At 32.8% G+C, this 23734-nt stretch overlaps 1 protein-coding gene across 1 annotated transcript; it reads left to right on the top strand.

The window, feature by feature from the left end:
* The first annotated feature begins 18934 nt into the window (after positions 1 to 18934).
* Positions 18935 to 23436, top strand: LOC110651144 (uncharacterized). Its single transcript, XM_021806381.2, has 3 exons — positions 18935 to 20290; positions 20847 to 21045; positions 22583 to 23436. The coding sequence occupies exons 1-3, from the start codon at positions 19382 to 19384 to the stop codon at positions 23131 to 23133; spliced, it is 1659 nt and encodes a 552-aa protein (XP_021662073.2). The 5' UTR covers positions 18935 to 19381; the 3' UTR covers positions 23134 to 23436.
* The last annotated feature ends 298 nt before the right edge of the window (positions 23437 to 23734 follow it).

Here is a 23734-nt window from a genome sequence, read left to right as displayed (position 1 = left end):
TTTTTTAAAATGATAAATAATTATGAATAAAATAATTATAAAATGCAATAGAGAATAAGGTGAGTAGGGCAGAATACATAAATTCACCATTGAATTTTATCAAAAAAATTTGATGGTACCCTAAGTATTTAAAACATCTAATAACATACTTATATAAAATCTTATAACACATTTTAATTTCTATAAAAGTAAAATTAAGACACCTTTTAGATTTTAGTGAATAAATTATTATGATAATACAATTAAAATTCATACAGTATATTAAAAATATTTTAATTTTACTTTAAAAGAATTAAGATATATTATAAAATATTTTAAATATTCGTAGTGTTAAAAAAAATTTAAGTGTAAAATGAGGTACTCATTCAGCAGCGAATAATTACATTATTTATCTAATTTTAATAAAAACTCAAAGTAGGCTTAAAGGCAGCTCATGGGTCCTCAACGACTCTTTTAATGAGTAGATAAATAAAATAAAAAAGGATTCTGTTTACATTAGAAAGATGCTGCCACTTTACGAAACCCTAACAACCAGCAATAGGAGGAAAAAAAAAAAAGTCTTTGCTGACTAATTAATCTTTCTCACTGTTCTATTTTTTATTATTATTTTTTAAATTTTATTTATGGAGGGGTAACATTGTCCCTGTATTTAGAGTGGGGATTATATGTCGATGACAAGTTGCAGAAGGATCACTGAATTCCAAGCCAAAATTAAACAGAGACGTTATGTCCCTATAAAATCAGACACTGTACAGCTTAATTCATTTAATTTTTCTCTTCAACTGTTGAACCTAACTTCAATAATGCTCATAAATCCCTCGTAGGTTTTACTGGGGACGGATAATGTTCTCTTTCAGCTGTTGCTCTATAGTTTCTAATGGTTAAAAAATGAAATTTAAAAATATATATATATTTATAATCACATGATAATACTCTCTCTATTTATTTTTATTATTAATTTTTAAAAATTATTTTATTTAAAATTATTTATCATTTTGATAAAATTAGAAAGTATTAATTATTCCCCACCTCATTTCAAGTATTTTTAAGATTTTTTTATAAATATTAAGAAAATAATTAAGCAATCTTACTTTTATAAAAAAATTAATAATTAACTAGAATATTTTGATATTTAATTAAAATAAAAAAAATGATATGAAAAAGATAAATGTATTGAGGAAAACAATAGATAAGGAAAATGGTAAAAATACTTCTTTAATTTTCTAAAAAAGTAAATAAAGAGGGACAAAAAGATTTTTTAAAATATCACTTATAATGAGATAGAGGGAGTAATTTTTTTTTCAAATTTTATTTTTATTTCTACTAAATAAAATAATTATTTTGACAATTTTCTAAAACTATTTTATCACTTTTTTTCTTTCTTTTTTATTAGATGAGATAAAGAGTAATTTAATCAAATTAAATAATATTTTATTGTAATTTAGATAATTTAATTATTTCTTATTATTATGAAAAACCCTAATCTGTTTATAACAAAAAACATTATTTAGATTTGACTCGAGGATTTAATTCTTAGAGTTTATAATTAGTATAGGTTGTGATGTGTAATTAGAGAAGAATTAGGCAACACCACACATTAATTAGTGTAGCCTAAACTAGCAAAATGGCACATTTGAAAGAATACATGTCCATTCCAACTCTATAGTGTAAGTTATAAACATCCTGTTAAAATCTTTAGGATTTTAATAATGATTCATTTTTACCACTAAAATTAAGTATACGTATAATTTATCTAACGAAATATATATATATATATATATATATATATATATATATATATATACCCATGCCAACTCTAAAGCTATAAAGCAGCTAATGATTACCAATCATTTAACGCAAGACTTTTTAGGACATTATTCCTTTCTCATGCCATAATTAAGGAATTTCCTCTTTGTAAAGATTAATTATAGCAAAAATCTTAAAATTATTATTATTATTGCAATTTCCTCTTACGTGCTTAGATATTCATCATCTCCCTATCCCCAACTTATCTTAATTTTGGGTAAATTTTAGATTATATATAACTAAGTCGAGTGCGTGTATAAACTAGAGTTCTCTTTGAGCGATTAATATATATATAATTAGCTTTTCTTCATCATCTAATTTGTCCTTAATTAAAGTGCCACCTACAATGAGCTAAAGAGCTTTCGGCGCCTAATCGATTATGCCTTCCATTTCTTCTATTATTCTTCCACTCAGGCCACAGATAGTTAACCTCCCAGGAAATTAAAGAATCAAAAAAGTTTTTTTTTCTTTTTTATTTTATCACACTTGCTCTATTTATTTTGTAACCTCCTAGCCCATTGCATGATGGTATTGTCTGCTTTAACTCAACTGATTTCACAATGTATTATTTGGGTCTTATCATTATTAAAATTAAAAGCGCATTATACAATTAGGCAAATCATGTAATACTTTTCACTTTTTTTCCCTTTTTTTATATGAGACGATTGATACTAACGAGATATCAAGAATTCAATGGTTATTTAACTCTATAAATACAAGTCATCTTTCAACAAGTAAAAGAAATTCTCACTTAGCCTTTATCATACCCTAGGAGAGCCCTCCCAAATAGGGCTACCCTCAAACCATGAAGTAACAAAATAGTCGTACTTAGCCGAAGCTCGCCCATTCATTCCCACTAACCCAAGTCTTAGGAGACACGTGTTATCATCCCTTGTACTTATCCATTCTTAAGCAATTAATTGTGTTTGTGTGTGCAGTGTAGTGTTTTATGCTAGTTTTTAAGTGTCTTAGTGTATAAAATTGATTTTTTAAAATTTCATATTGCTTGTGGAGAGTGTGTACAATATAAGATGTGTAGCTTAATATATCTTAATAAAATTATTATAATTTTATTAAGGATGTATATTATCCTTATTTTGTGTGTATTTTTTCAATAAAAAAATAAAATAAAAATTAATTGAAAATCGCAAAAACAAAATAGTATTAATCCGCCACCATATAATCCGATTCAGAGCATAGGGCCATAGTCTGAAATTGGACGGTGGCGGGCTCAGTTTTAGCTGATATATCCATTCTCTTGCTATTCCTAGAGCATATGGCCACAGCCTGAAGCTGGACGGTGACTGGCTCTGCTTTAGCTGATATATTGGCTGGTTATTTTGCAGAAACATGTTATAATATTATTAAAAAGTGATTTTGGTTAAGCTAAAAGAAGGAATTTTCACGAAAACCAAACCTCCACGTTGAGGCCAAAAAGCTTAATGATTGTGGGCAACAAGAAAAGAAGATGCACTTTTAAATGTTGTCTCTGTTCTTGATATTGGGATTTTTGCCTTTGCCTTTCTTCTGATAAACAAGACGAGATCTACCACGCCAGGTAATTTTATATGTAGGAGCTTTTTAGGCAGATTCCAGCTATTTCTCTGTCTCTTTGGCTGCTAATGCAACACTTTAAACGCCACCTGCTTCAATTGTACTGTCTACATAATTTTATACAGCCTTTTTATTTTTTTCCGAAGAATTTTATACAACCTACCATACAATCAAAATTCAAATTAAAGTGGCATGGACAGATTCAAGATGAAGTAACAATTTCAAGTTTCATTATCCATCATAAGTTAAAGTATCGTTTAAGTTTGGATATTGATATTATTCACTCAAAAATCTAGCGTAATGGTCAAAATGTCAACGCACGAAAATTCAATATGACAGAGTCAAGGAACAAGTAAAAGGTCGCTCAACCTAAACCGGACAGAGTCAAACCAAACAAAACATAATTTGTTTAGGTCTAAATTGGACAAAAAGCAATGCTCACCCAACAAGCCAAGCGAAACTATAACCAAGCAAAAGTAACATAAAGCAAAGATAAAATTAAATTTTAGGAGGCAATCTCGGCATGTCAATCATTTTCGTGATTAAGGTAACGTATATTTTTCTTAAAAGCCTATAAATATAAAAGAAATCAGAAATGAGGTATGCGCACACACTGTCCTAAATCAATACTAAATCATTTTCTTATTCTCTCATTCTTTTATTACTATTATTCTGACTTGAACGTTAGAATAGTTGGCCATAAAGTCATTAACCTCATTTCTACTGCAATAAAATTAGATCCCAAAAGCTCACGACAACATCAAATGTGTTGAGTTCTTGCATTATGTGAGAGATAATTAATAAAGATAACTCAAAAAAAAAAAAAAAACATGGGATGGTAAATATCTAGTGATTCAATGGCATTGAAAAACATGTTTTTCTAATTCAATGGCATTGAAAACGTGATGATAAATCTATAGCTTGCACTAGTCTTTAATTTATTATAGAACATGGACGGTTGACCTCTATCTAGAGCTAAGCTTGAAATGTAGGTACGAGCAATATCATATATTATAGGTTTACATGCACTTATTATGAACTAGTTTGCATGTTCTTGGATTATAGCGGTGATTAACTAGGTTCTTAATTTACTTTTAATATATGCAGAATATGAGAAGAACTAAAATATCACACACTTCTGAGTTCCGACGATGGTTAATACGAATTTATATTTTTACAATTTGAATTAGCATAGCAAAAATTTATAAAGTCGATTTGATTCATTTCAAATTCGATTAATTTTTTTTAACTCCATTTTGATCTTAATTTGTATGGGGCGAAAAGATCATTTTCCTATCCAAATCCTCGTAATCCCATAATATAATATATTATAGTGTAATTTTACTATTACACAATTTTTTTTATAATATGAAGAAATATTTAATTTAAATTTCTTCATTTACTGATTAAAATAACTATTACTTTTACTCTTACACAGATCAGTGTTATCGTCTGATTGCACGGTATATACCTGTCAACACTCAAACAAACATTCATTCATTCTCAGAAATGGAATTTCCTTTCCTTTCCTTTCCTTTCCTTCTCATTTTCACCTGCAACCAAAAAAAAAATGTTAATAAAATTCTGGTGGGTAGGTCACTCCCACTGGTCACTCTTCCCCAAAAATTTCAAAAAATTGTAAAAAAAAAATTCAAAAATTTTAAATTAAAGTTGAATTGTGAAATAGATGGGTCAGGATACAGAAAAGGGCGAGAGAGATGGATATACCATGTAGTGATTGCCTCTTATGCTTGCAATTATCAGTTAAAAATTAGGGAAACTTATTATTTAATTTTTAAAATTATTGATATTTATAAGTTAATTTTATATTTTTAAAATTAAATTAATTGATTCTTATAAATTGATTTTGTTAATATTTTAATTCTTTTGTTTATTTTTATATTTTTATCAGTTAAATTAATCAAAGCATGTGGATATATTTAGATTTTTTTTAAATTTAAATTTTTTTAACTCTTAGATATGTGAATTATTTTTTATAGTTTTTTATTAACGGAAGGGGAAATATTTTGATAATTTTCCATATTTTTACACATTTGAATATTTTGATTACCAAGAAAATGCATAAAAATGAAAAAGAAATATTAAAGTGTTAATGGAATTAATCATAGAAATTAATTAACTTTAAAATATAAAGATTAATTTATAAATATTAACAAATTATAAAATCAAATATTAATTTATTCTAATTTTTTTAGAGAAAAACATATTCATTAATTTAAAATAAAATATAAATTTAAAATATAATGTCACGACCCAACCTATGGGCCGGACCGGCACTAGGACCTGGGCCAGCTTAAAGCCCCCGAGGCCCGTAGTAAGCCTAACTATTCCTCAAATCCATAACCAGGCCCACAATTTAGGCCCAATATGCATATAAAATAATTTAAATCAAACTGTTATAATTTCATTTCGGGCCAACTTAGCACAGAAATTTTCAGAAACTAAAATCAGGGGAGCCCAGCTCAACCCTGTTACCTCATTTACAAACTGTTTAAATACCATACAAATCTTCATTTATTAATCTTAAAAATTTAAGTTCACACAACCTCTACCAAGGTCCACACTATTTCTAACACATGCGGAGTTCTAGATTTTTAATTTAGAAAAGATAGTAAAACAATTAAATAATTGACGTTAAACCTGCGAAGAAGAAAACAGGTTGCTCTGTAAAATAACTCCTCCTGTGGCCTGGAAAAATATTGAGCAGTGAGCGTTCACTCGGAGAGTAAAATCTCAATTTTAACCATAATCTCTATATCTCTCTAAAACTACTGCACCCTGTAGAGTGTAATTCAACAATAGCAATTATTTGACAACATAGCAGCATCAACATAATTTGGAGCACTCAGACACACTGTAATATCAATCATAATATATGGAGCCGATCCCCTATCGACTCTCTTAAATCCAACTGCCGTGAAGAACTCATTTCGGACTTCCACTTAATAACCAAATCGGGGTCCCAATAAGAACTCAAGCCGTGTCTACCGGAGGACCGGGTCCCAAAAGATCTCAAGCCGTGTCTACCGTCCTATCCATAGTCCACACCACATCACACGACGCCAACACACGCACTGCGCTTCAAATTACCACAACAACATCCATGGCACGCTAATGATTATGAATGCAACATAAATCGTGCCTAGAGTTTAACTACATAAATATATGCATATAAGTGATGCATGGGCATGTTGAACATATAATAATATCGAAATTATAATTAAAATTAATATTTTACTCACGGACTTGTGGCAATCACTTTGTGGCGGTCGAAGGAAGAAGAAGGTCGGCTCACGACAATTATATTACAATTATTTAATACAAATGACTCAATACAAATCAAGAAAAGACCCAATACGTCTAAGTCGTGCGAAAATCCGCAGAGTCTCCCCTATACCTAGGACCTACCCAACTCGCAAAAGGGCTCAAAACACACTTCTATATCCACAATCCATATATCCACAACTCAATCACATCACACAGCCCCTCCGCCCATCAAATCAATCATTCATCACAATATGTAAAATTTCAATTTAGTCCTTGTAATTGATCATTTTTGCAAAAGCGCTCAAATAAGCTCTATAAATTATAAAACTCTGCATCGCTGTCCTTAGAAATATTACTAAGCTATTGCAAAAAGAATCGTAATTTTCTAAGCGACCACGAATATTTTATGGATTTTCAATCCTATTTAAGCACTAGAAAATTACGAAAAAGCAAGGTTCGGTTTACCTTTGCCGATTCCGACTTCGAACGCTCGGGATGCTGACAATGGTGGGGTAACCAAAACCTCGATCCAATTCGGAGACTTTTCCAGTAGGAAATTCATGCATCCTGACAAGCGTCGAATTTCCGCGAATTGAGGATACCTACACGAAGCCCAATAATAATATATAAAAATCGTGGGTGTTACATTCTTCCCCTTACGTAAAATTCGTCCTCGAATTTTACACAAGCGTAATAAAGCACATGATTATACATTGAACAAATAAGGGTACTTGCTACGCATGTCCCGTTCGACTTCAGTGCACTCTTCCACCGACTCCTCCACAAAACCTTAACCATAGGGATCTGTTTTGATCTCACTCTCACTTGGTAGTCCACTATGGCTACAGGCTGCTCCTCAAATGTCAAATTTTCTTTTAGCTCTATCACATCCGGCTGCAGTACATGAGAAGGATCGGGAATGTATTTCCTGAGCATGGAGATGTGAAACACGGGATGAACGTGAGAGAGGTTGGGTGGTAGCTCCAACCGTGAGCAATCGCTCCAACTCTATCCGTAACCTCAAAATGTCCGATATACTGAGGTGCCAACTTGCCCTTCTTTCCGAATCTCATGACTCCCTTCATTGGAGATACCTTCAGGAATACATAGTCGCCCACCGCAAACTCCACATCCCTCCGTCTGGGGTCTGCATAACTTTTCTCCTCGATCGTTCCTGATTAAAGGAACTACCTGCAAGTGTCTTGCACTAGGTCTACATCATGCACCCTTGCTTCCCCCCTTTCTGTCCAACACAACGGAGACCTACACTTTCTTCCATATAGTGCCTCATAGGGTGCCAACCCTATCTTTGGAGTGATAATCGTTGTTGTAGGCAAACTCCACTAAAGCTAGTCTCATCCCATTGACCTCCAAAATCCAAAACACTCATGCGAAGCATGTCTTCCGATGTTTGGATCGTCCTTCAATTTGTCTGTCTAAGGGTGGAAAGCCGTCGAAGTTCAACTGTGCCAAGTGCCTCCTGCAACTTTCTCCAAAACCAGAAGTGAATCGACCCTCGATATTATGGGCCGGAACTCCATGCAATCGACTATTTCTCGAATGTAGAGCCGGGCATCTTGTGCCACGAGTATGTAGTCTTCTGAGTAAAGTGAGCTGATTTGGTCAAGCGGTCTACAATTACCCATATCGAATCATATCCTCGCGTGGTACGAGGCAACCCATCCACAAAATCCATAGTACTCATTTCCCACTTCCATTCGGGATAGGGAGCTCTTGCGCCTTCCTTGACGGTCTCTGGTGATCAAACTTCACCTTCTGACAAGTCAAGCACTTTGACACAAAGTCGGCTATGTCTCTCTTCATGACATTCCACCAATAGATATCTTTCACATCATGGTAAATCTTGGTGGAACCTGGGTGGATACTGTACAGTGTATAGTGTGCCTCTCGCATGATTTCATTAGTGAGGTTTTCCACATCGGGCACACATATCCTATAACATTGCACTAGGGAGAGATCATTGGCAAAGACAAACTGACCACCTTCACCTTCTTTGTACTCTTTCTATGATCTTCATCAATTGTTGGTCTCTGTCCGGGAAACTCTAACTCTGTCCCTCAAGTCGGCCTCACCGAAAAGTGAGCCAACAATACCCATCATCCGAAAGATCTAGGATTAAACCTTGATCCATCAACTCATGTACCTCCTGAATCAGTCTCTTCTCTGTGAAATGTGCGCCAAGCGCGGAAGATTTTATGCTTAAAGAATCTGCTACTACATTGGCCTTCCCAGGGTGGTACTGGATGGGGCAATCATAGTCTTCCAGAAGCTTCATCCATCTCCTCTGTCTCAAGTTTAAATCCCTCTGTTGGAAGATGTACTTCAAACTCTTATAGTCGGTGTATATCTCGCACACTTCACCATACAGGGAGGGTCTCCAGTTTTTAGTGCAAAGACTACACCGCCATTTCCAAATCATGGGTGGGATAGTTGCTCATGCCTCTTGGTGCCTTGAAGCATAAGCCACTACTTTTCCATTCCGCATCAAAACACACCCTAGGCCAACTCTGAAGGCGTCACAGTACACGGTGTATCCTTCACCGCTCATAGGTAGTGTTAACACAGGGGCAGTGGTTAGACACTCCTTATCCTCATCATTATAACTGACTCTATCGAGCTCTCTTCCTGTCCTTTGCATCTTATCCACTTCCCTTTTCCTATTTTGGCATTGTTGGTATCATTTCAACCTGCTGTACTTATTCCTTAATTTTAGTCCTATCTCATCCTTACACCTTTTCCTTCAAAGATGTCTATCCCATCATCAACTTTAACTTTCTTTTTATTTCTTAGTCTTATCTTGAATACTAGTTTCATTACTTCAAGAATTCTAACCCTATGATTTACTCCTACCAGCACATTCTTCACCTTATGTAACACTTATAATTACCCATAGAATTTTTTTTTTTTTTTTCTTGTATCCCCTTTTTTTTTTTTTCCAACTTAACTATCAGAACATTATCATTCCCTATCAGCCTTAGTAGGAAATTGCTTATCCTGGATGAATATGAGCCCCATAAACTATAAGTTCCATATGAAATAACTTTTCTGTATGAAATATGTGTCATTACTTAATTCCAAAAAAGATACTTCACGTGTTCATTCTACTTAATATAATCATATATACTGCCAATAGCTTTCTAAACTTCAACCTCAAATTACCCATCAGCAACAATTTCATCTATTGAATCTCAACCATAAATAGTACTTCCTCCAGCTCATAGTTTAAAACAGTTGCAAGCCTTAGTAGCTAACTCAATTTAACTCCTGTCATTACTCTGTTCGTCCTTTCATACTTAATACTAGGTATGCACTTACTGTCATTCTCATATCAGGAAATTATGTATGAATTTGTGCCTACTAAACTCTCAATAACTAGGTCTCCTTGACTCGGTCTGTTCCGTATATAACCTTCTAGAACCAAAAGCACAAGCTAAACTTGAAAAGAAAGAAAATATCCTCTTATATTCAACTACACCCGATTGTCATATTATAACGTTTCACCTAAGTTTCTTGGTCTTTCTCTCCAAATTTCATCATCTCCTAGCACAATTATGCTCTACCTATAAGGTATCATCTGCATGAACCCTTTACCGTACCATTTTCCTTCTTGACATAATATTTTATAATTTATTAACTTTACTTATACTCGACCTATGATTCATATCTATCATCGTTTTTATTGTGCCATTAACTTTTGTTGATTCCTGAAAGATTTCTCTCACTAATAAATTATTCCAACACTAATTCCACCCTTATCTAGGGTCATTAATTTGATCCTTGAACTTTCTACTGATTTATAACCATCCAGACTTGTCACTTTTCGTTCTACCCCTACTATTGTCGTTATTGCTTCACTACAAAGTGATTCTGATCACACTAAAAATGTTTGCACGACATTTATAACTAACCTCTAACTACCTTCTCACTATCTCAAAAGTCTAACCTAAAACCTATGTGTCATTATCTATCATTCTTTTCCTCTCATCATACCTATTTGATCCCTTAGACCGACTTTTATTCAACTTCGCTTACTAACTTCTCTTTCTCTACCTATTTAGGTAGTCCGCAATACCATCGCACACCTTCTAACATTTACTCATTATTATTGTATTCCATACCTCCATCACTTTTCTCACTAATGTGGTCCCATTTTGGGTTTTCCATCCTTGTCATTCTCCTTGCCAAGAATAACACTTAGCCTATCCTATATCTTAACTTTGTTCCTTTTATTATGCGCTCTTTAGGTTGTCCTTTCATTTATTTCCTTTGTCTTACCCAAAATAGAACTTGACTATTCTATCCCTGGTTCCATTCTTCTTCCTAACATAATAGCTGTACTTGCTAACTATATCTTTCAGATTCTCTATCGCATTATAATATGTCCTGCTACTCAGATTTGGTCCTTTGACAACTCTAGCTAGTACTTCCACTAGCATTTAGATTATATTGCATCTGCAATCAATTGCCCAAACTTTCATTCTGCACTTTCTTTATCCATTGGCCTTCTGTGATTTATCTTCGCTAATTTATTACTCTTAACACTATTATAATTAGATTATACTATTGTTTTGAATAATTTGAAATTAGAAAGGAACTCAAAAAATTACAGTCATACTTTTATTGTATGATCTCTATTCTTATCCTTTAGCTTACATAATACCCTTACTACCTCGAGAACCGATTCTAATTTTATTTATTATTATTTTTATTATTATTATTATTATTATTTTCCATGTTTACTCAATTCCAAAACTTAAGATTTCGGGCACCCAAACCCGTCATCCAATTCAAAGGATTTACATCCATCGTGATCTGATTATATATGATTCCTATAATGGAACTTGTATCCTCTCCAGGATGCCCGAGCCAACTACTCTCTACCACACTCTACAGTCCCATCTGGGACACTATTCCATAAGTCATCATTATCAGTAATAACCTTCGATCCATTCTGAAAAGATAGGACTATATCCTAACTTGCTGCAACAAAGGTACTACATCTACCACCTTGCCCAAACCATGTCAAGTTAATGACTCTTTTATCATATCATAGCTCTATAAATCATCAATTCATAGTTTCGACCTTCTCTAGGTAGTAGAGTTGTACTTTATTCCATACTGATACACACAAGGTATACTATTCTCACTCTATAAGTGTCACCTTTACTTTGCAACTAGTCCGAAACCTCTGGTCTGATGGCAACTCTCGATGTAACTCTAGCTCATGCTGGGGTAACTGAGTCACTGACTCTAGTTATCACCCAACTGTGACCTTTCAATATTCTAACTCTAGACTCTTAGCCAGGAGTTCCCAACTCCTCTGCAAATATAGAACTCGGCATAAGCGTACCAAAACAAAAGCCATCTCAAACACCCTCATTATGGAGCACCACGGATGCACGCAGCTCTACACAATAATCTCATGTCTGCATCAGAATCTACAGAGCGGACATCGAGAACATTGTATAGTTACTACGATACGTCTGACGACCGATAGGTCTTCTAATTTCTTATCTCTCCGAATCTTCTATTATCACAAACTTATTCAGTCGGGTCATCTACCGATGAGTGGTATCCTCATCCTTATCTAGGGCAACCCACTTTTAAGACTCACTTTTATGTACTCGTGTCTTACACGAAATGGGCACACCATTTAAACCCATCTTGACAAAAATATAACATTTCTTGGAGTACGTATCCTCATGATAGATCTCACATGTCTACTAACTCGAAAATCAAGACACTAACTGAGGTAATCTTATATTTCCCGAGGTATAACGTAGAATTTAGAAACAAAGAATTACAGAAAAGACGAAATGTAATCCTATACTCCGCATGTGACTCCTAGTAGACTCTTCCCAACACTTAGATAATTTTTCCCTATGAATCTGAGCCTAAGCTCGATACCACACTTTGTCACGACCCAACCTATGGGCGGACCAGACTAGGACACAGGCCACTTAAAGCCCCGAGGCCCGTAGTAAGCCTAACTATTCCTCAAATCCATAACCGTGCCCACAATTTAGGCCCAATATGCATATAAAATAATTAAAATCAAAATGTTATAATTTAATTTCGGGACAACTTAGCACATAAATTATCAGTAACTAAAATCAGGTGAGCCCAGATCAACCCTTATACCTCATTTACAAACTGTTTAAAAACCATACAAATATTCCTTTATTAATCTTAAAAATTTAAGTTCACACAACCTCTACCAAGGTCCACACTATTTCTAACACATGCGAGTTCTAGATTTTTAATTTAGAAAAGATAGTAAAACAATTAAATAATTGACGTTAAACTGCGAAGAAGAAAACAGGTTGCTCTCAGAAATAACTCCTCCGTGGCTGGAAAAATATTGAACAGGAGTGAGCGTTCGACTCAGAGAGTAAAATATCAATTTTAACCATAATCTCTATAACTATCTAAAACTAATGCACCCTGTAGAGTGAAATGCAACAATAGCAATAATTTCACATCATAGCAGCAAAAAGATAATTTGGAGCACTCACACACCCTGTAATATCAATCATAATATATGGGAGCTGATCCCCTATACAGCTCTCTTAAATCCAACCTGGTGCCAGCGAAGAACTCAGCTCGGACTTCCACTTAATAACCAAATCGGGGTCCCAGCGAAGAACTCAAGCCGTGTCTACCCCGGAGGACCGGGTCCCAGCAAAGATCTCAAGCCGTGTCTACCCGTCCTATCCATAGTCCACACCACATCACACGCACGCCAACACACGCACACTGCTCCAAATTACCACAACAACATCCATGGCACGCTAACAGTTATGAATGCAACATAAATCGTGCCTAGAGTTTAACTACATAAATATATGCATATAAGTGATGCATGGGCATGCTGAACATATAATAATATCGAAATTATAATTAAAATTAATATTTTACTCACAGACTTGACGGCAATCACGCGAAGGAAGAAGGTCAGCTCACGACAATTATATTACAATTATTTAATACAAATGACTCAATACAAATCAAGAAAAGACCCAATACGCCCTAAGTCGTGCAAAATCCAGTCTCCCTAGACCTAGGACCTACCCAACCTGCAAAAGGGCTCAAAACACACTTCTATATCCACAATCCATATATCCACAACTCAATCACATCACACAGCCCCTCCTGGGCCCATCAAATCAATCATTCATCACAATATGTAAAATTTCAATTTAGTCCTTGTAATTGATCATTTTTGCAAAAACTGCTCAAATAAGCTCTAAAAATTATAAAACTCTGCCCCGCTGTCCTTAGAAATATTACTAAGCTATTGCAAAAAGAATCGTAATTTTCTAAGCTACCACGAATATTTTATGGATTTTCAATCCTATTTAAGCACTAGAAAATTACGAAAAAGCAAGGTTCGGGTTTACCTTTGCCGATTCCGACTTCGAACGCGCCGGGATGCCCGACAATGGTGGGGTAACCAAAACCTCGATCCAATTCGAGACTTTTCCTGAGTAGGAAATTCAGCATCCAGGACAACTGTCGAATTTCCGCGAATTGAGGATACCTACACGAAGCCCAATAATAATATATAAAAAATCAGGAGTGTTACATATAAACCTTCGTGTTACTATATATTTATACATTTCTAAATTTAATATAAATTATTTATAAAAAAATAATAATTACTTTAATTTGAATAATTCAATTATATTGATAGGATAGTTAATTTGATTAACTAATGAAAATTACACTTTATTCGATAATGATTTAGGCCATTGTTTGACTTTATAATTTTTTTTACAAGTTGAATTTAATAACTTTTAAATTTTAGCTTTTTATTCAAAAATTTTATTCATTTTCCTTCAATTTTGATAGTTCTATTAGTGTCATCTCTCAATAGATTTACAAGTTAATTCATGGTTAAATTTTATTTATCCTCCCTTAGTTTAAATAAATGTACTATAAATATTTCTCGACTTTAACTTATAAGAAATTTTTTAATATAAAATATGCTAAATAATAATTTAAGATTAGATATATTATTTTGTTAATATAAAAAATAAGACAAAAACTATACATGTAATATCAACTTATATATAAAAAAATGAATAATCCATATTTAATTAGAGTTTGAATATTATTAAAATAAATTAAAATAATATATATTATTAATTTTTTATTACATTAAAATAGAATTAGATGTGAAACCTTTATAATTTTTATTTAAAAAAGCAATAATAAGAGCATAGTTTTTAATAAAATAAAATAAATAATAATTAATGAATTTTTTGTGATGAAGATTAAGGGTATGTTTGGGAAGGGAGGAAAGTGAGAGGGGAAGGAAAATGTGAAGGGAAAATAAATTTATTTTCCATTCTTTTATTTGGATTGAGTGGAAAATAAAGGGGGAGGGAAAATATTGGAGGGAAAATAAAATTTTTTTGTCTTTTTCTCCTTTCTCTCCAAAATGGGGGGAAAGTAAGGAAAAAATACAAAAATATCCCTATATTTAATAGTTTTTTTTAAATTTAAGGGTAAAGTTGTAATTTTACTATTCATAAAACAATTTTCACTCTAATATTTTCCTCTCCCAATCCAAACAAGGGGAAGGAAAATAATTTTTATTTTAATTCCTTATTTTCTCTCTTTTATTTTCCTTCCCTCTTTTATTTTCCTTCCCCCTTCCCAAACATAGTGTAAAATTGAAGGATAATTATAATATATTTATTCAAATTACAAGATGGTTAGTGAAATTTAATAATAAAATAATTTATAAATAAATAAAAAAGTTTAATAATTTTAAAATAAAATTAGAAATTTACTGATACAATCACATGTAATTAACCCAATAATTTATTATAAAAGTTAACAATAACAGCGACAAGCAAAAAAAGTCGAAAGTCATCCACATCATTGGCACAGAAGAAGCGTCAAAATCTTAGTCAAGATGCGGTTTCTGTTTCTTAGTTGGCACGCGCGGTCGTCTCCTTTTTTGTCGTTTTCCGATCCCTCTCGGCTCTAGAGCCCCCGAGACGTTGCCACGCCTTCCCATAATAATCACATACATATATATATATATATCCATTTTCTCGTCTCTTTTTCATTTTCTCGTGGTTGGTTCCGGGTAATGACAACGTCGTAAACGTCAACGCTTTTACATTTTATGGTGCAATGCCCCGTTGCTGAATATTATGAACCAAAAGATGTCGTAAGACACCTGCCAACCTGAGGGTATTTTAGACATTTTTATTTGTAAATGGTGACATCTTTTATTTACATAGAAAAAATAAATAATAATTCAATGATAAAAATAGATCATTAATAAAATTATGATAATTTTAATAAAATTATTTTTCTCATATAAATTACGCACATATTCAATTCATAATCGATGTAGAATCTTAAAGGATTAGTAGGGTTGAGCAGAATTCTATTCAAATTGAAAAATCGAATCGAATCGAGTTAATTCGGTTCAATTAGTTCGGTTTTAAAATTAAATTGATTCTGTTTGATTTTAAATTATAAAAATTTCGGTTCGGTTCAATTTTGAAGAGAAAAAAATCGGTTAAACCGAACCGAACTGAATAGTAATTTATATAGTCAAATCAAACTAAATCGAATCGAATCGATTTTTGAATTGATTTATTTTTATGAAAAATTTATGAATTATATTTAATTATATATATATTAATTGTTTAATTTCATTGATTAATGGTTATTAGGTTCAAACTAAAGTTAAAATTAGACCAAATAACTTGAAAATCAAGTCTAAATTAAAAAATCAAACCGATCAATTTAAACCTAACCGAACTGAAATAGAGCGGTTCGGTTCGATTCAATTTTTCACCCATTTCGATTCTGTTTAGTTTCTAAAATTTACGGTTCAATTTTTATAATTTAATCCTATTCGATTCGATTCGGTTCGATTTAAACCGACTGCTCATCCCTAAGGATCAGTTCAGGGAATATGCCCGTAAACTAGTGAACCTCAATTCTCAGTCACATCGAAAATAAGATTCTTCACTTATTTTTACTTATAAGGTTTTATTTTTTTTTACGTAAAAAATATAAATAACGATTTAATGAGAAAAATAAATTATTATTAAAATTATAATAATTTTAATGAACTTTTTTTATATAAGCTATCTACACACTTAATTTACACCCGATATGAGATTTGGATGGATCCCACGGTGTCGATTATGTGAGTATATGGCTAAATGATTTAGGGTATTGGACCATTTTGTCTAGATAAAAAATTTTCAACAAGGATTATAATAGTGTCCAGCTGTAAAGCGACCCATTTTGAGTATGATGGACTGCAATTTTGTCACATAAGAGCTATTAATGGGCAATGAAAATTTACCACGTATATTAACTGAAATTATATTCATAAAAAATGGAGCAAAAGTTAAATCTTCAAACATTGAAATTGAGATTTGAAATTAAATTATTTAAAAAATTTTAAATGCATGAGATTAATATGATTTAAAGTGTTGAATACATTAAATTATTAAAATCATTAAAAAAATTCTCAATGTACGTAAATTGATCTAAAAAATATAGGTAGTTGTGATATGATTTAATTTGAAGATAGATAAAAATCAAATCGACTCAATTTAAAATTAAAATTAAATTAAAATAAATTAAACCTGATTAATTGAAATGAAAATTAAATCGATCGGAATTGATAAGTTCAGTTTAATTTTGAATTAAAGTTCAATATTTTAATAAAAATTAAAAATTACAAAAATTTTGACAATTAAATTGTATTAAAATTAGATGGATTTGAATTAAAATTAAAATCAAAATTAAAGGACTTTTTTATTTAACTCTAATCTCTCTGATTTTAAAACTAAAATCAGACCGTGACCATATCTACCCAAAAATACCTAGCATCTTACAGAAAAAAAAAATTAAAGTAACCCAAGTAGGAATATAGGATAAGCTTTGTGTCCATTGTGAAATCATATTACTTGATTAAATAAAAAATTTTGTCAAATCCACATATTTAATGAGTTTGATTTAAATAGTAATGATATTACTCACCTAAAATTGAGTCAAATAATTAGCGTTTGAGTGAAAAATTTAACATGCTAATTAAAGTGTCGGAACTTGATCAAATAGTCAAAAGCAGCAAAGAGCCTATACTTGAACAGAACAAAAGAATGCTCGGTAGCTAAGATTGAGCAAAAGGGTGTTCGGGCTATAAAGAGTGAAAAATGTTCAAGCAACCTAGACCAAACAAAAAAGAAGATTGATGGGATGTAAATGTTCACTCGGTAAGCCAAGCATCAACTATACTGAGCGTCAATAATATTGATCAATAATAAGGCCGTATTTTAGGATAGAATCTCATAATATTAACCTAATTTCTAATATTCATGCATATAACTATAAGGATTATTTAATTTTTTATTAATAAATATGAGAAATAACTATTAATCAAGCACATTTTATCAAATTTTTTTATAGAAACTCTCATTATCTAATTCACTTACTTTAAATTCACAGTCATAAGGTCATTGATCACAATGTTTCTTTTTGTTTATAGGCTCACGTGATATTTAGATTGATTTTTAGAGACTCACAATAAAATCAAGTAAAATGAAGAAATTTAGCTTATTTATTAGTAAAAATTTGATTGTGTTATTGTAATATAATTTATTTTTTAATTAATAATTTAGTCTAACAACAAAAATAAGACTATTAGTATATTAAATCTCCATAAATACAATCCTCATCTGTCAATACTTTAAAAAATCTAATTAAGTATTTCTCTCAAATTTAATTTATTAAATTTAAATGAATTAAAATCGGTTAATTTAAAATTAAATTAAAAATAAAAAAATTTAAAATAATTTGAATTTATAAATTTAATTAAAACAAAAAAAAAAATTAAAACTGAAAAACTTTATTTATTTATTTTAATCGCAAATTAAAATTGTCATCATCAGTTGCTGTATCGCCAGGTGCAGCTGGTAATCGTAGACCCGTAGATGAGGTACGAGTATCTCAGGAAATATGTGAGGTAGCTACGACAACGAGGAAAAGCACAAGATGTGGATAGCGAGAGCAGTGCGCTGTACTGGTAGTAGCTGTGCTCTCTCGCCAATCCTGTGATTCAGTACTATACTGCTAATCACAGTTAACATTGTCATTAGAGAAGACAATGGCACTAATCTTCATTACACAATACTGATACGTATTCAAGTATTCTGTACTCTGTTTCTTTCTATTTTACTGTGTTAGGGCCCTAAGGATGAGCCTGAGAGAGATTTTACATTTCTTTTTTTTTGTTTTTTAATTTAATAAAAAGCACCTACATTTTGCAGCCATTTCTTATTTATGTTTATTATTATTTTTTATTTGGCAGCACCACCTTGCCTCGTTATACTAAACTCCAGATTTGAATCAGGAAGTCTCCTCATTCCTTCCCTTCTCTCATTCTCTCTCTTTTATCTGTTGTATTTGTAGGCAACCGGTTCTCCTTCAGCCTTCCCCATTTGCATTTCATTTTCAGTTCAAAAGTTGAAACCTCTTCAACTCTTTCATGGTGCTGAAATTCATACCATCCTGAAGAAAAAGAAGAAAAAAAAAAAATTCAGTAGTCTTTCTTTCCCTGCCTTGTTTCTTTAAGTATATAATATTGGGTTCTACACGCATTGTTTTGTTCTTTTGTTAAAAGCTAGAACAGAGTTGCTTTGCTTTGCTAAAATCAGTTGCAGAGAATCTGATGATGTCTCAAAAGCCCTTGCACCAGCTCCTGCAAGAGGATCAAGAACCATTCTTGCTCAAGAACTACATTGCTGACAGACGTTGCCAGCTCAAGAAACCATCTCCAAAATCCCACTTACAAATCAAGAAACGAAAGCCTGTTTCCCACAACTCTAATTTCCCTCACAATTTCTGCAGGAATGCTTGCTTTTTATCTGTTAACAACTCTCCAGACCTCAGAAAATCCCCTCTCTTTGAGTTCCAATCTCCTTCCAAAAGCCCCTGCAGAAGTCCCAATGCCATCTTCCTCCACATCCCTGCTAAAACCGCAGCTCTTCTTCTTGAAGCTGCCCTTAGGATCCAAAAACAACCATCATCTCCAAAAGCCAAAAACAATAATGGATTTGGTTTATTTGGGTCCTTAATAAAGAGAATAACTCATCGTAATAAAATCCGAAAGCAAGAAATCAGTGGCGATGGGGTTAAAGCTTCAGTTAAGGACATTCTAAGGTGGGACTCTTCTCTTGGCCGTAGAAAACTATCTAATGAAAGAGAAAGCAAGCGAGAGCAAGCGATTATGGTTAATGTACATGAGAAGAGTACTTGTAAGATGGGTTTTTCTTGCTCTTGCAATGGGGGGCCAACTAGTGCGGTTTGGTCAGAGAGCAATGAAGAGAAGTCCTGGGATTTGGATTTAAATACATCAAGCAGTAGCCAATATGAGGAGGAAGAGGAGGACTGTGTAGGAAATTTTGAGTTCGTTGACAAACTAATAATAGATTTGGATGGTAATACTGATTTTGCTTCTTATGATAATCACTTCTGTGAAAGTCCTTTCCATTTTGTTCTTCGAAGAAGCCCTTCCTCCGGTCACCGGACCCCAGTATTCTCGTCTCCGGCCACCTCACCTAGTCACCATAAAACAGAGGTTTATCTCCTCCTCCTTTCTTTTGTTAATTATTTATTGATACATACATATGGATGATTATGACTCAGCTGGTGAACTCGTGACTCAACTGAGTTTGACTTATTTGAACTGTCGGCAATATGGTAATTCTGTGCAATTTTGGCCGGAATGTTGACCGCAAAATAATGACAAATGCTTTCGAGGGCTATAGATGTCATTTGGTCCATTTAATGGCATTACTAGTTGTGTGTTTGTAAATACTTATGATCGTAAGTCCACCATGCAAATCTTTTATTTTTAAAGATTGATGGCAAGAAAAAATAATTTCCCAATAAAGGACAAATCGCTTTCTTGTTTTTTCTGCTAGATCCCAGCACCAAAATCCGACATCCCTTTCAGTAAACTTGCTATTTTTAGTTGTATTTTTCTTGAAAATTTTGAAGAAACAGTCAACAAACCCACCACCAATTATATAAACTATAATATTAAAAATAAAATACACAATAATGGAATGGAATTCTTTTACCCATTAAAGTTAATGATGTCCTAATCAAGGTTGCTGTGTGATTATTTTTAGGGAAAAGAGAATAATGATGTAGAAAGTTTAATGAAATTCCAAGCACATCAAGAAAAAGATGAGGAGGAAGAAGAAGATAAAGAACAATGTAGTCCTGTTTCTGTATTGGAACCTCCTTTCCAAGACGATGACGATGGACATGACGATCAAAGCGAGGACGACGGTTTTGATCTTGAATGCAGCTATGCAATTGTACAAAGTAAGTTAACAATCTCACATGCCACCTTATCTCTTTAAATTAATATACTTTTTTATCAGGATTATGTTAGATTAAAAATGCAAGAAGAATAATAATCAGCTTTAGCTCAATGACCATGAAGTCATTTTCAGGGCCATTCAGCCAGGTGAAAAAAGAAATACGGGAAAAAAATTTGAAAAGTTGTACAATTTTCTGATGTCGGTTGTGTGGTCTTTATCACTGCAAGCTTACTGTAGTACTGATGACACTTGTATGCTTTAAATGCCCTGTTACAATGATAGAGGATCAATGGAGGGTTATGATCACGTGAGATCTATGTGGGTTCCATTTGAAGAGTAGTAGAGATTAATGTGCCTGTGATTTCCATTTAGACGTGTAAATGAAGTTATATTCTGATTCAAGAGAGGGAATACATGTAAATTTCTTGTGAAATGTTATATATATATATATGCAGGTATATACAGCTATTTTAGTCGACAAAAAGGACATTTCACAAGAAATTTACATGTATTCCCTCTCTTGAATCAGAATATATATATATATATATATATTTCATAACGTTTTACCATGACCCACATTTTTTAATGCTTGGAGGGCTTTCACAAGTCTGGTAGTCCTGTTAGGGATGTTGGTTGGGGTATGATCAACCTAATTCTTCAAGAAATTTGCTACATATATCTTTGATGATCTCAGGCCATTGATGTCTCTTGTCCTCAAGATTTAAAAAATTGGTGGAACCCATTTCAGCTATGAGATCTCTTGACTTATTAATCATTTGCTTCTCTTTTCTTTTGGTTGAATTGCACAAAAGCTGCTGTATAATCATGTATAGATATTTAAGTTTCCTTTGGTACTACTTGTAGGGACCTAGTAATTGAATTTTCCTTAATCTAAAATTAAAACATGTGGCCATATGTTGTCTTTAACTGGGGCAGATCTACATGATTTCTAGTTGAAATTTTCCCTAGATTGATGGCAAATTTGCTTGTAACCTGCCTTTTCATGAATTTATGGGCCCAATGTTTCAGATGCTGTAAATAATAAATGTAACCTTCACTTTCAGTTACCATGGCATCTTCATTGTTGTTCTACATTTTCTTTTATCTTGAATCTTGACAGCAGCCAAACCCATCAAATCATAACTTCATAGTCTAATCCACTGAGAAAATGAAAAGACTATAGTTAGGAGGAAAGACCATCCACTTGGATCTTAAATGCCCACTGTACTTCTTTTTGAAACTGATTATCCAATTGTACTTGGTCTCCTCCAAGGGTAAAAACCTTGGGATAATGAATGTGTTATTTTGCGCAACACTGAGAAGTATTTATGGTGCCGCAGGGTGAATTTAAGTGAAATGACTTGCATTCAGATTAACTGATTCTGATGTGAAAAAACAGAAGAGTTTCTGATTCATGCATATTGTTGAAGTTGAAAATTATTCAACATGCACTTCAGTTCATAATTTATCTTTTACTAAGATGTTTAAACGATCATGAGTGAAAGGTATTGATAACCTCTTTCCTTAACTGTATTCAGGAGCAAAGCAGAAGCTATTGCAAAAGCTACGTAGATTTGAGAAACTAGCAGAGTTGGATCCAGTTGAACTCGAGAAAATAATGCTGGAGCAAGAAGAAGAAAGTGATGATAACAGTGGTGATGTTAATGACATAGAGGAAGACGTGCAAGGTGAAGACAATGAGCTAGTCTTTTCTGAGAGGGAACAGAACATTGACAGGTTTATCATTGAAGAACTTAGTAAAAAAAGCTTCTGTCGTCTAAGAAAAATCCCAAGAGACATGAAGAGATTGGTTTCTGATCTCATTAAAGAAGAAGAGAAAGAACCAGAATGTGTTGCTGATAGAGAAACAATGGTTAAAAGGGTCTGCAAGAGGTTTGAGTCATGGAAACAGGTGGAATCAAACACCATTGATATGATGGTGGAACAAGATTTTGAGAGAGAAGAGATTAATGGGTGGAAAAGAAACCAACAACAGGTGGGGGAGACAACACTAGATATTGAACTAGGAATCTTTGGATTATTGGTGGAGGAGTTGTCTGAAGAACTAGCTGGCTTAACTGGGATCTAATGAGAAACAATTTTTGAAGCTCTCATGTTATTTAAAATGAATTTTGGTTTAACTTTCTTTGATTTTTCCCCTTTTTCTAAATTAAATATTAATGAGGGTCTAGTCTAACATCCACCATCAAGGGATAAGCTAATTAGAAAAGAAGATCCAAGGCGAGAAGGATCTGGGTTAGATGGTAGTATGGTTTTATGTATATTTTATCATGTAAGAGATGGGGGAATTTGTCTGATATATCCTTTGCTTGATGAGACATGGCATGTAAAATTCCTGTCCTTTGTATGTATATTATTTACATTTTACCTACAGTTCTGTGCATTTCTCCACTGCTGATATAACTGAAACCCTAATTTACCTGCAAGGCATTTAAAATCTAAACTCCCTGCAAGTTTCTTCTTGTTAAAGCAGAAATGTACAGAAGATATGTAATGATGACCATGCAGGTTTCTGAAGTACAGGTATCTGCATACAAATAGTTCATATGATATTCTGGTGGGATTTTTTTTTTTCTCTAGATTTTGTGTATAATAGATTTAAAAAATAAAATATATAGTAAAATTTATTAATTAAATATATAGATTTCATATGATTATAGTTTTAGTTC

The sequence above is a fragment of the Hevea brasiliensis genome, chromosome 3, assembly GCF_030052815.1.
Source record: "Hevea brasiliensis isolate MT/VB/25A 57/8 chromosome 3, ASM3005281v1, whole genome shotgun sequence".
Classification (NCBI taxonomy): Eukaryota; Viridiplantae; Streptophyta; class Magnoliopsida; order Malpighiales; family Euphorbiaceae; genus Hevea; species Hevea brasiliensis.
The sequence above is the reverse complement of the archived record's forward strand: the minus strand, read 5'-3'. Positions and strand labels throughout refer to the sequence as shown.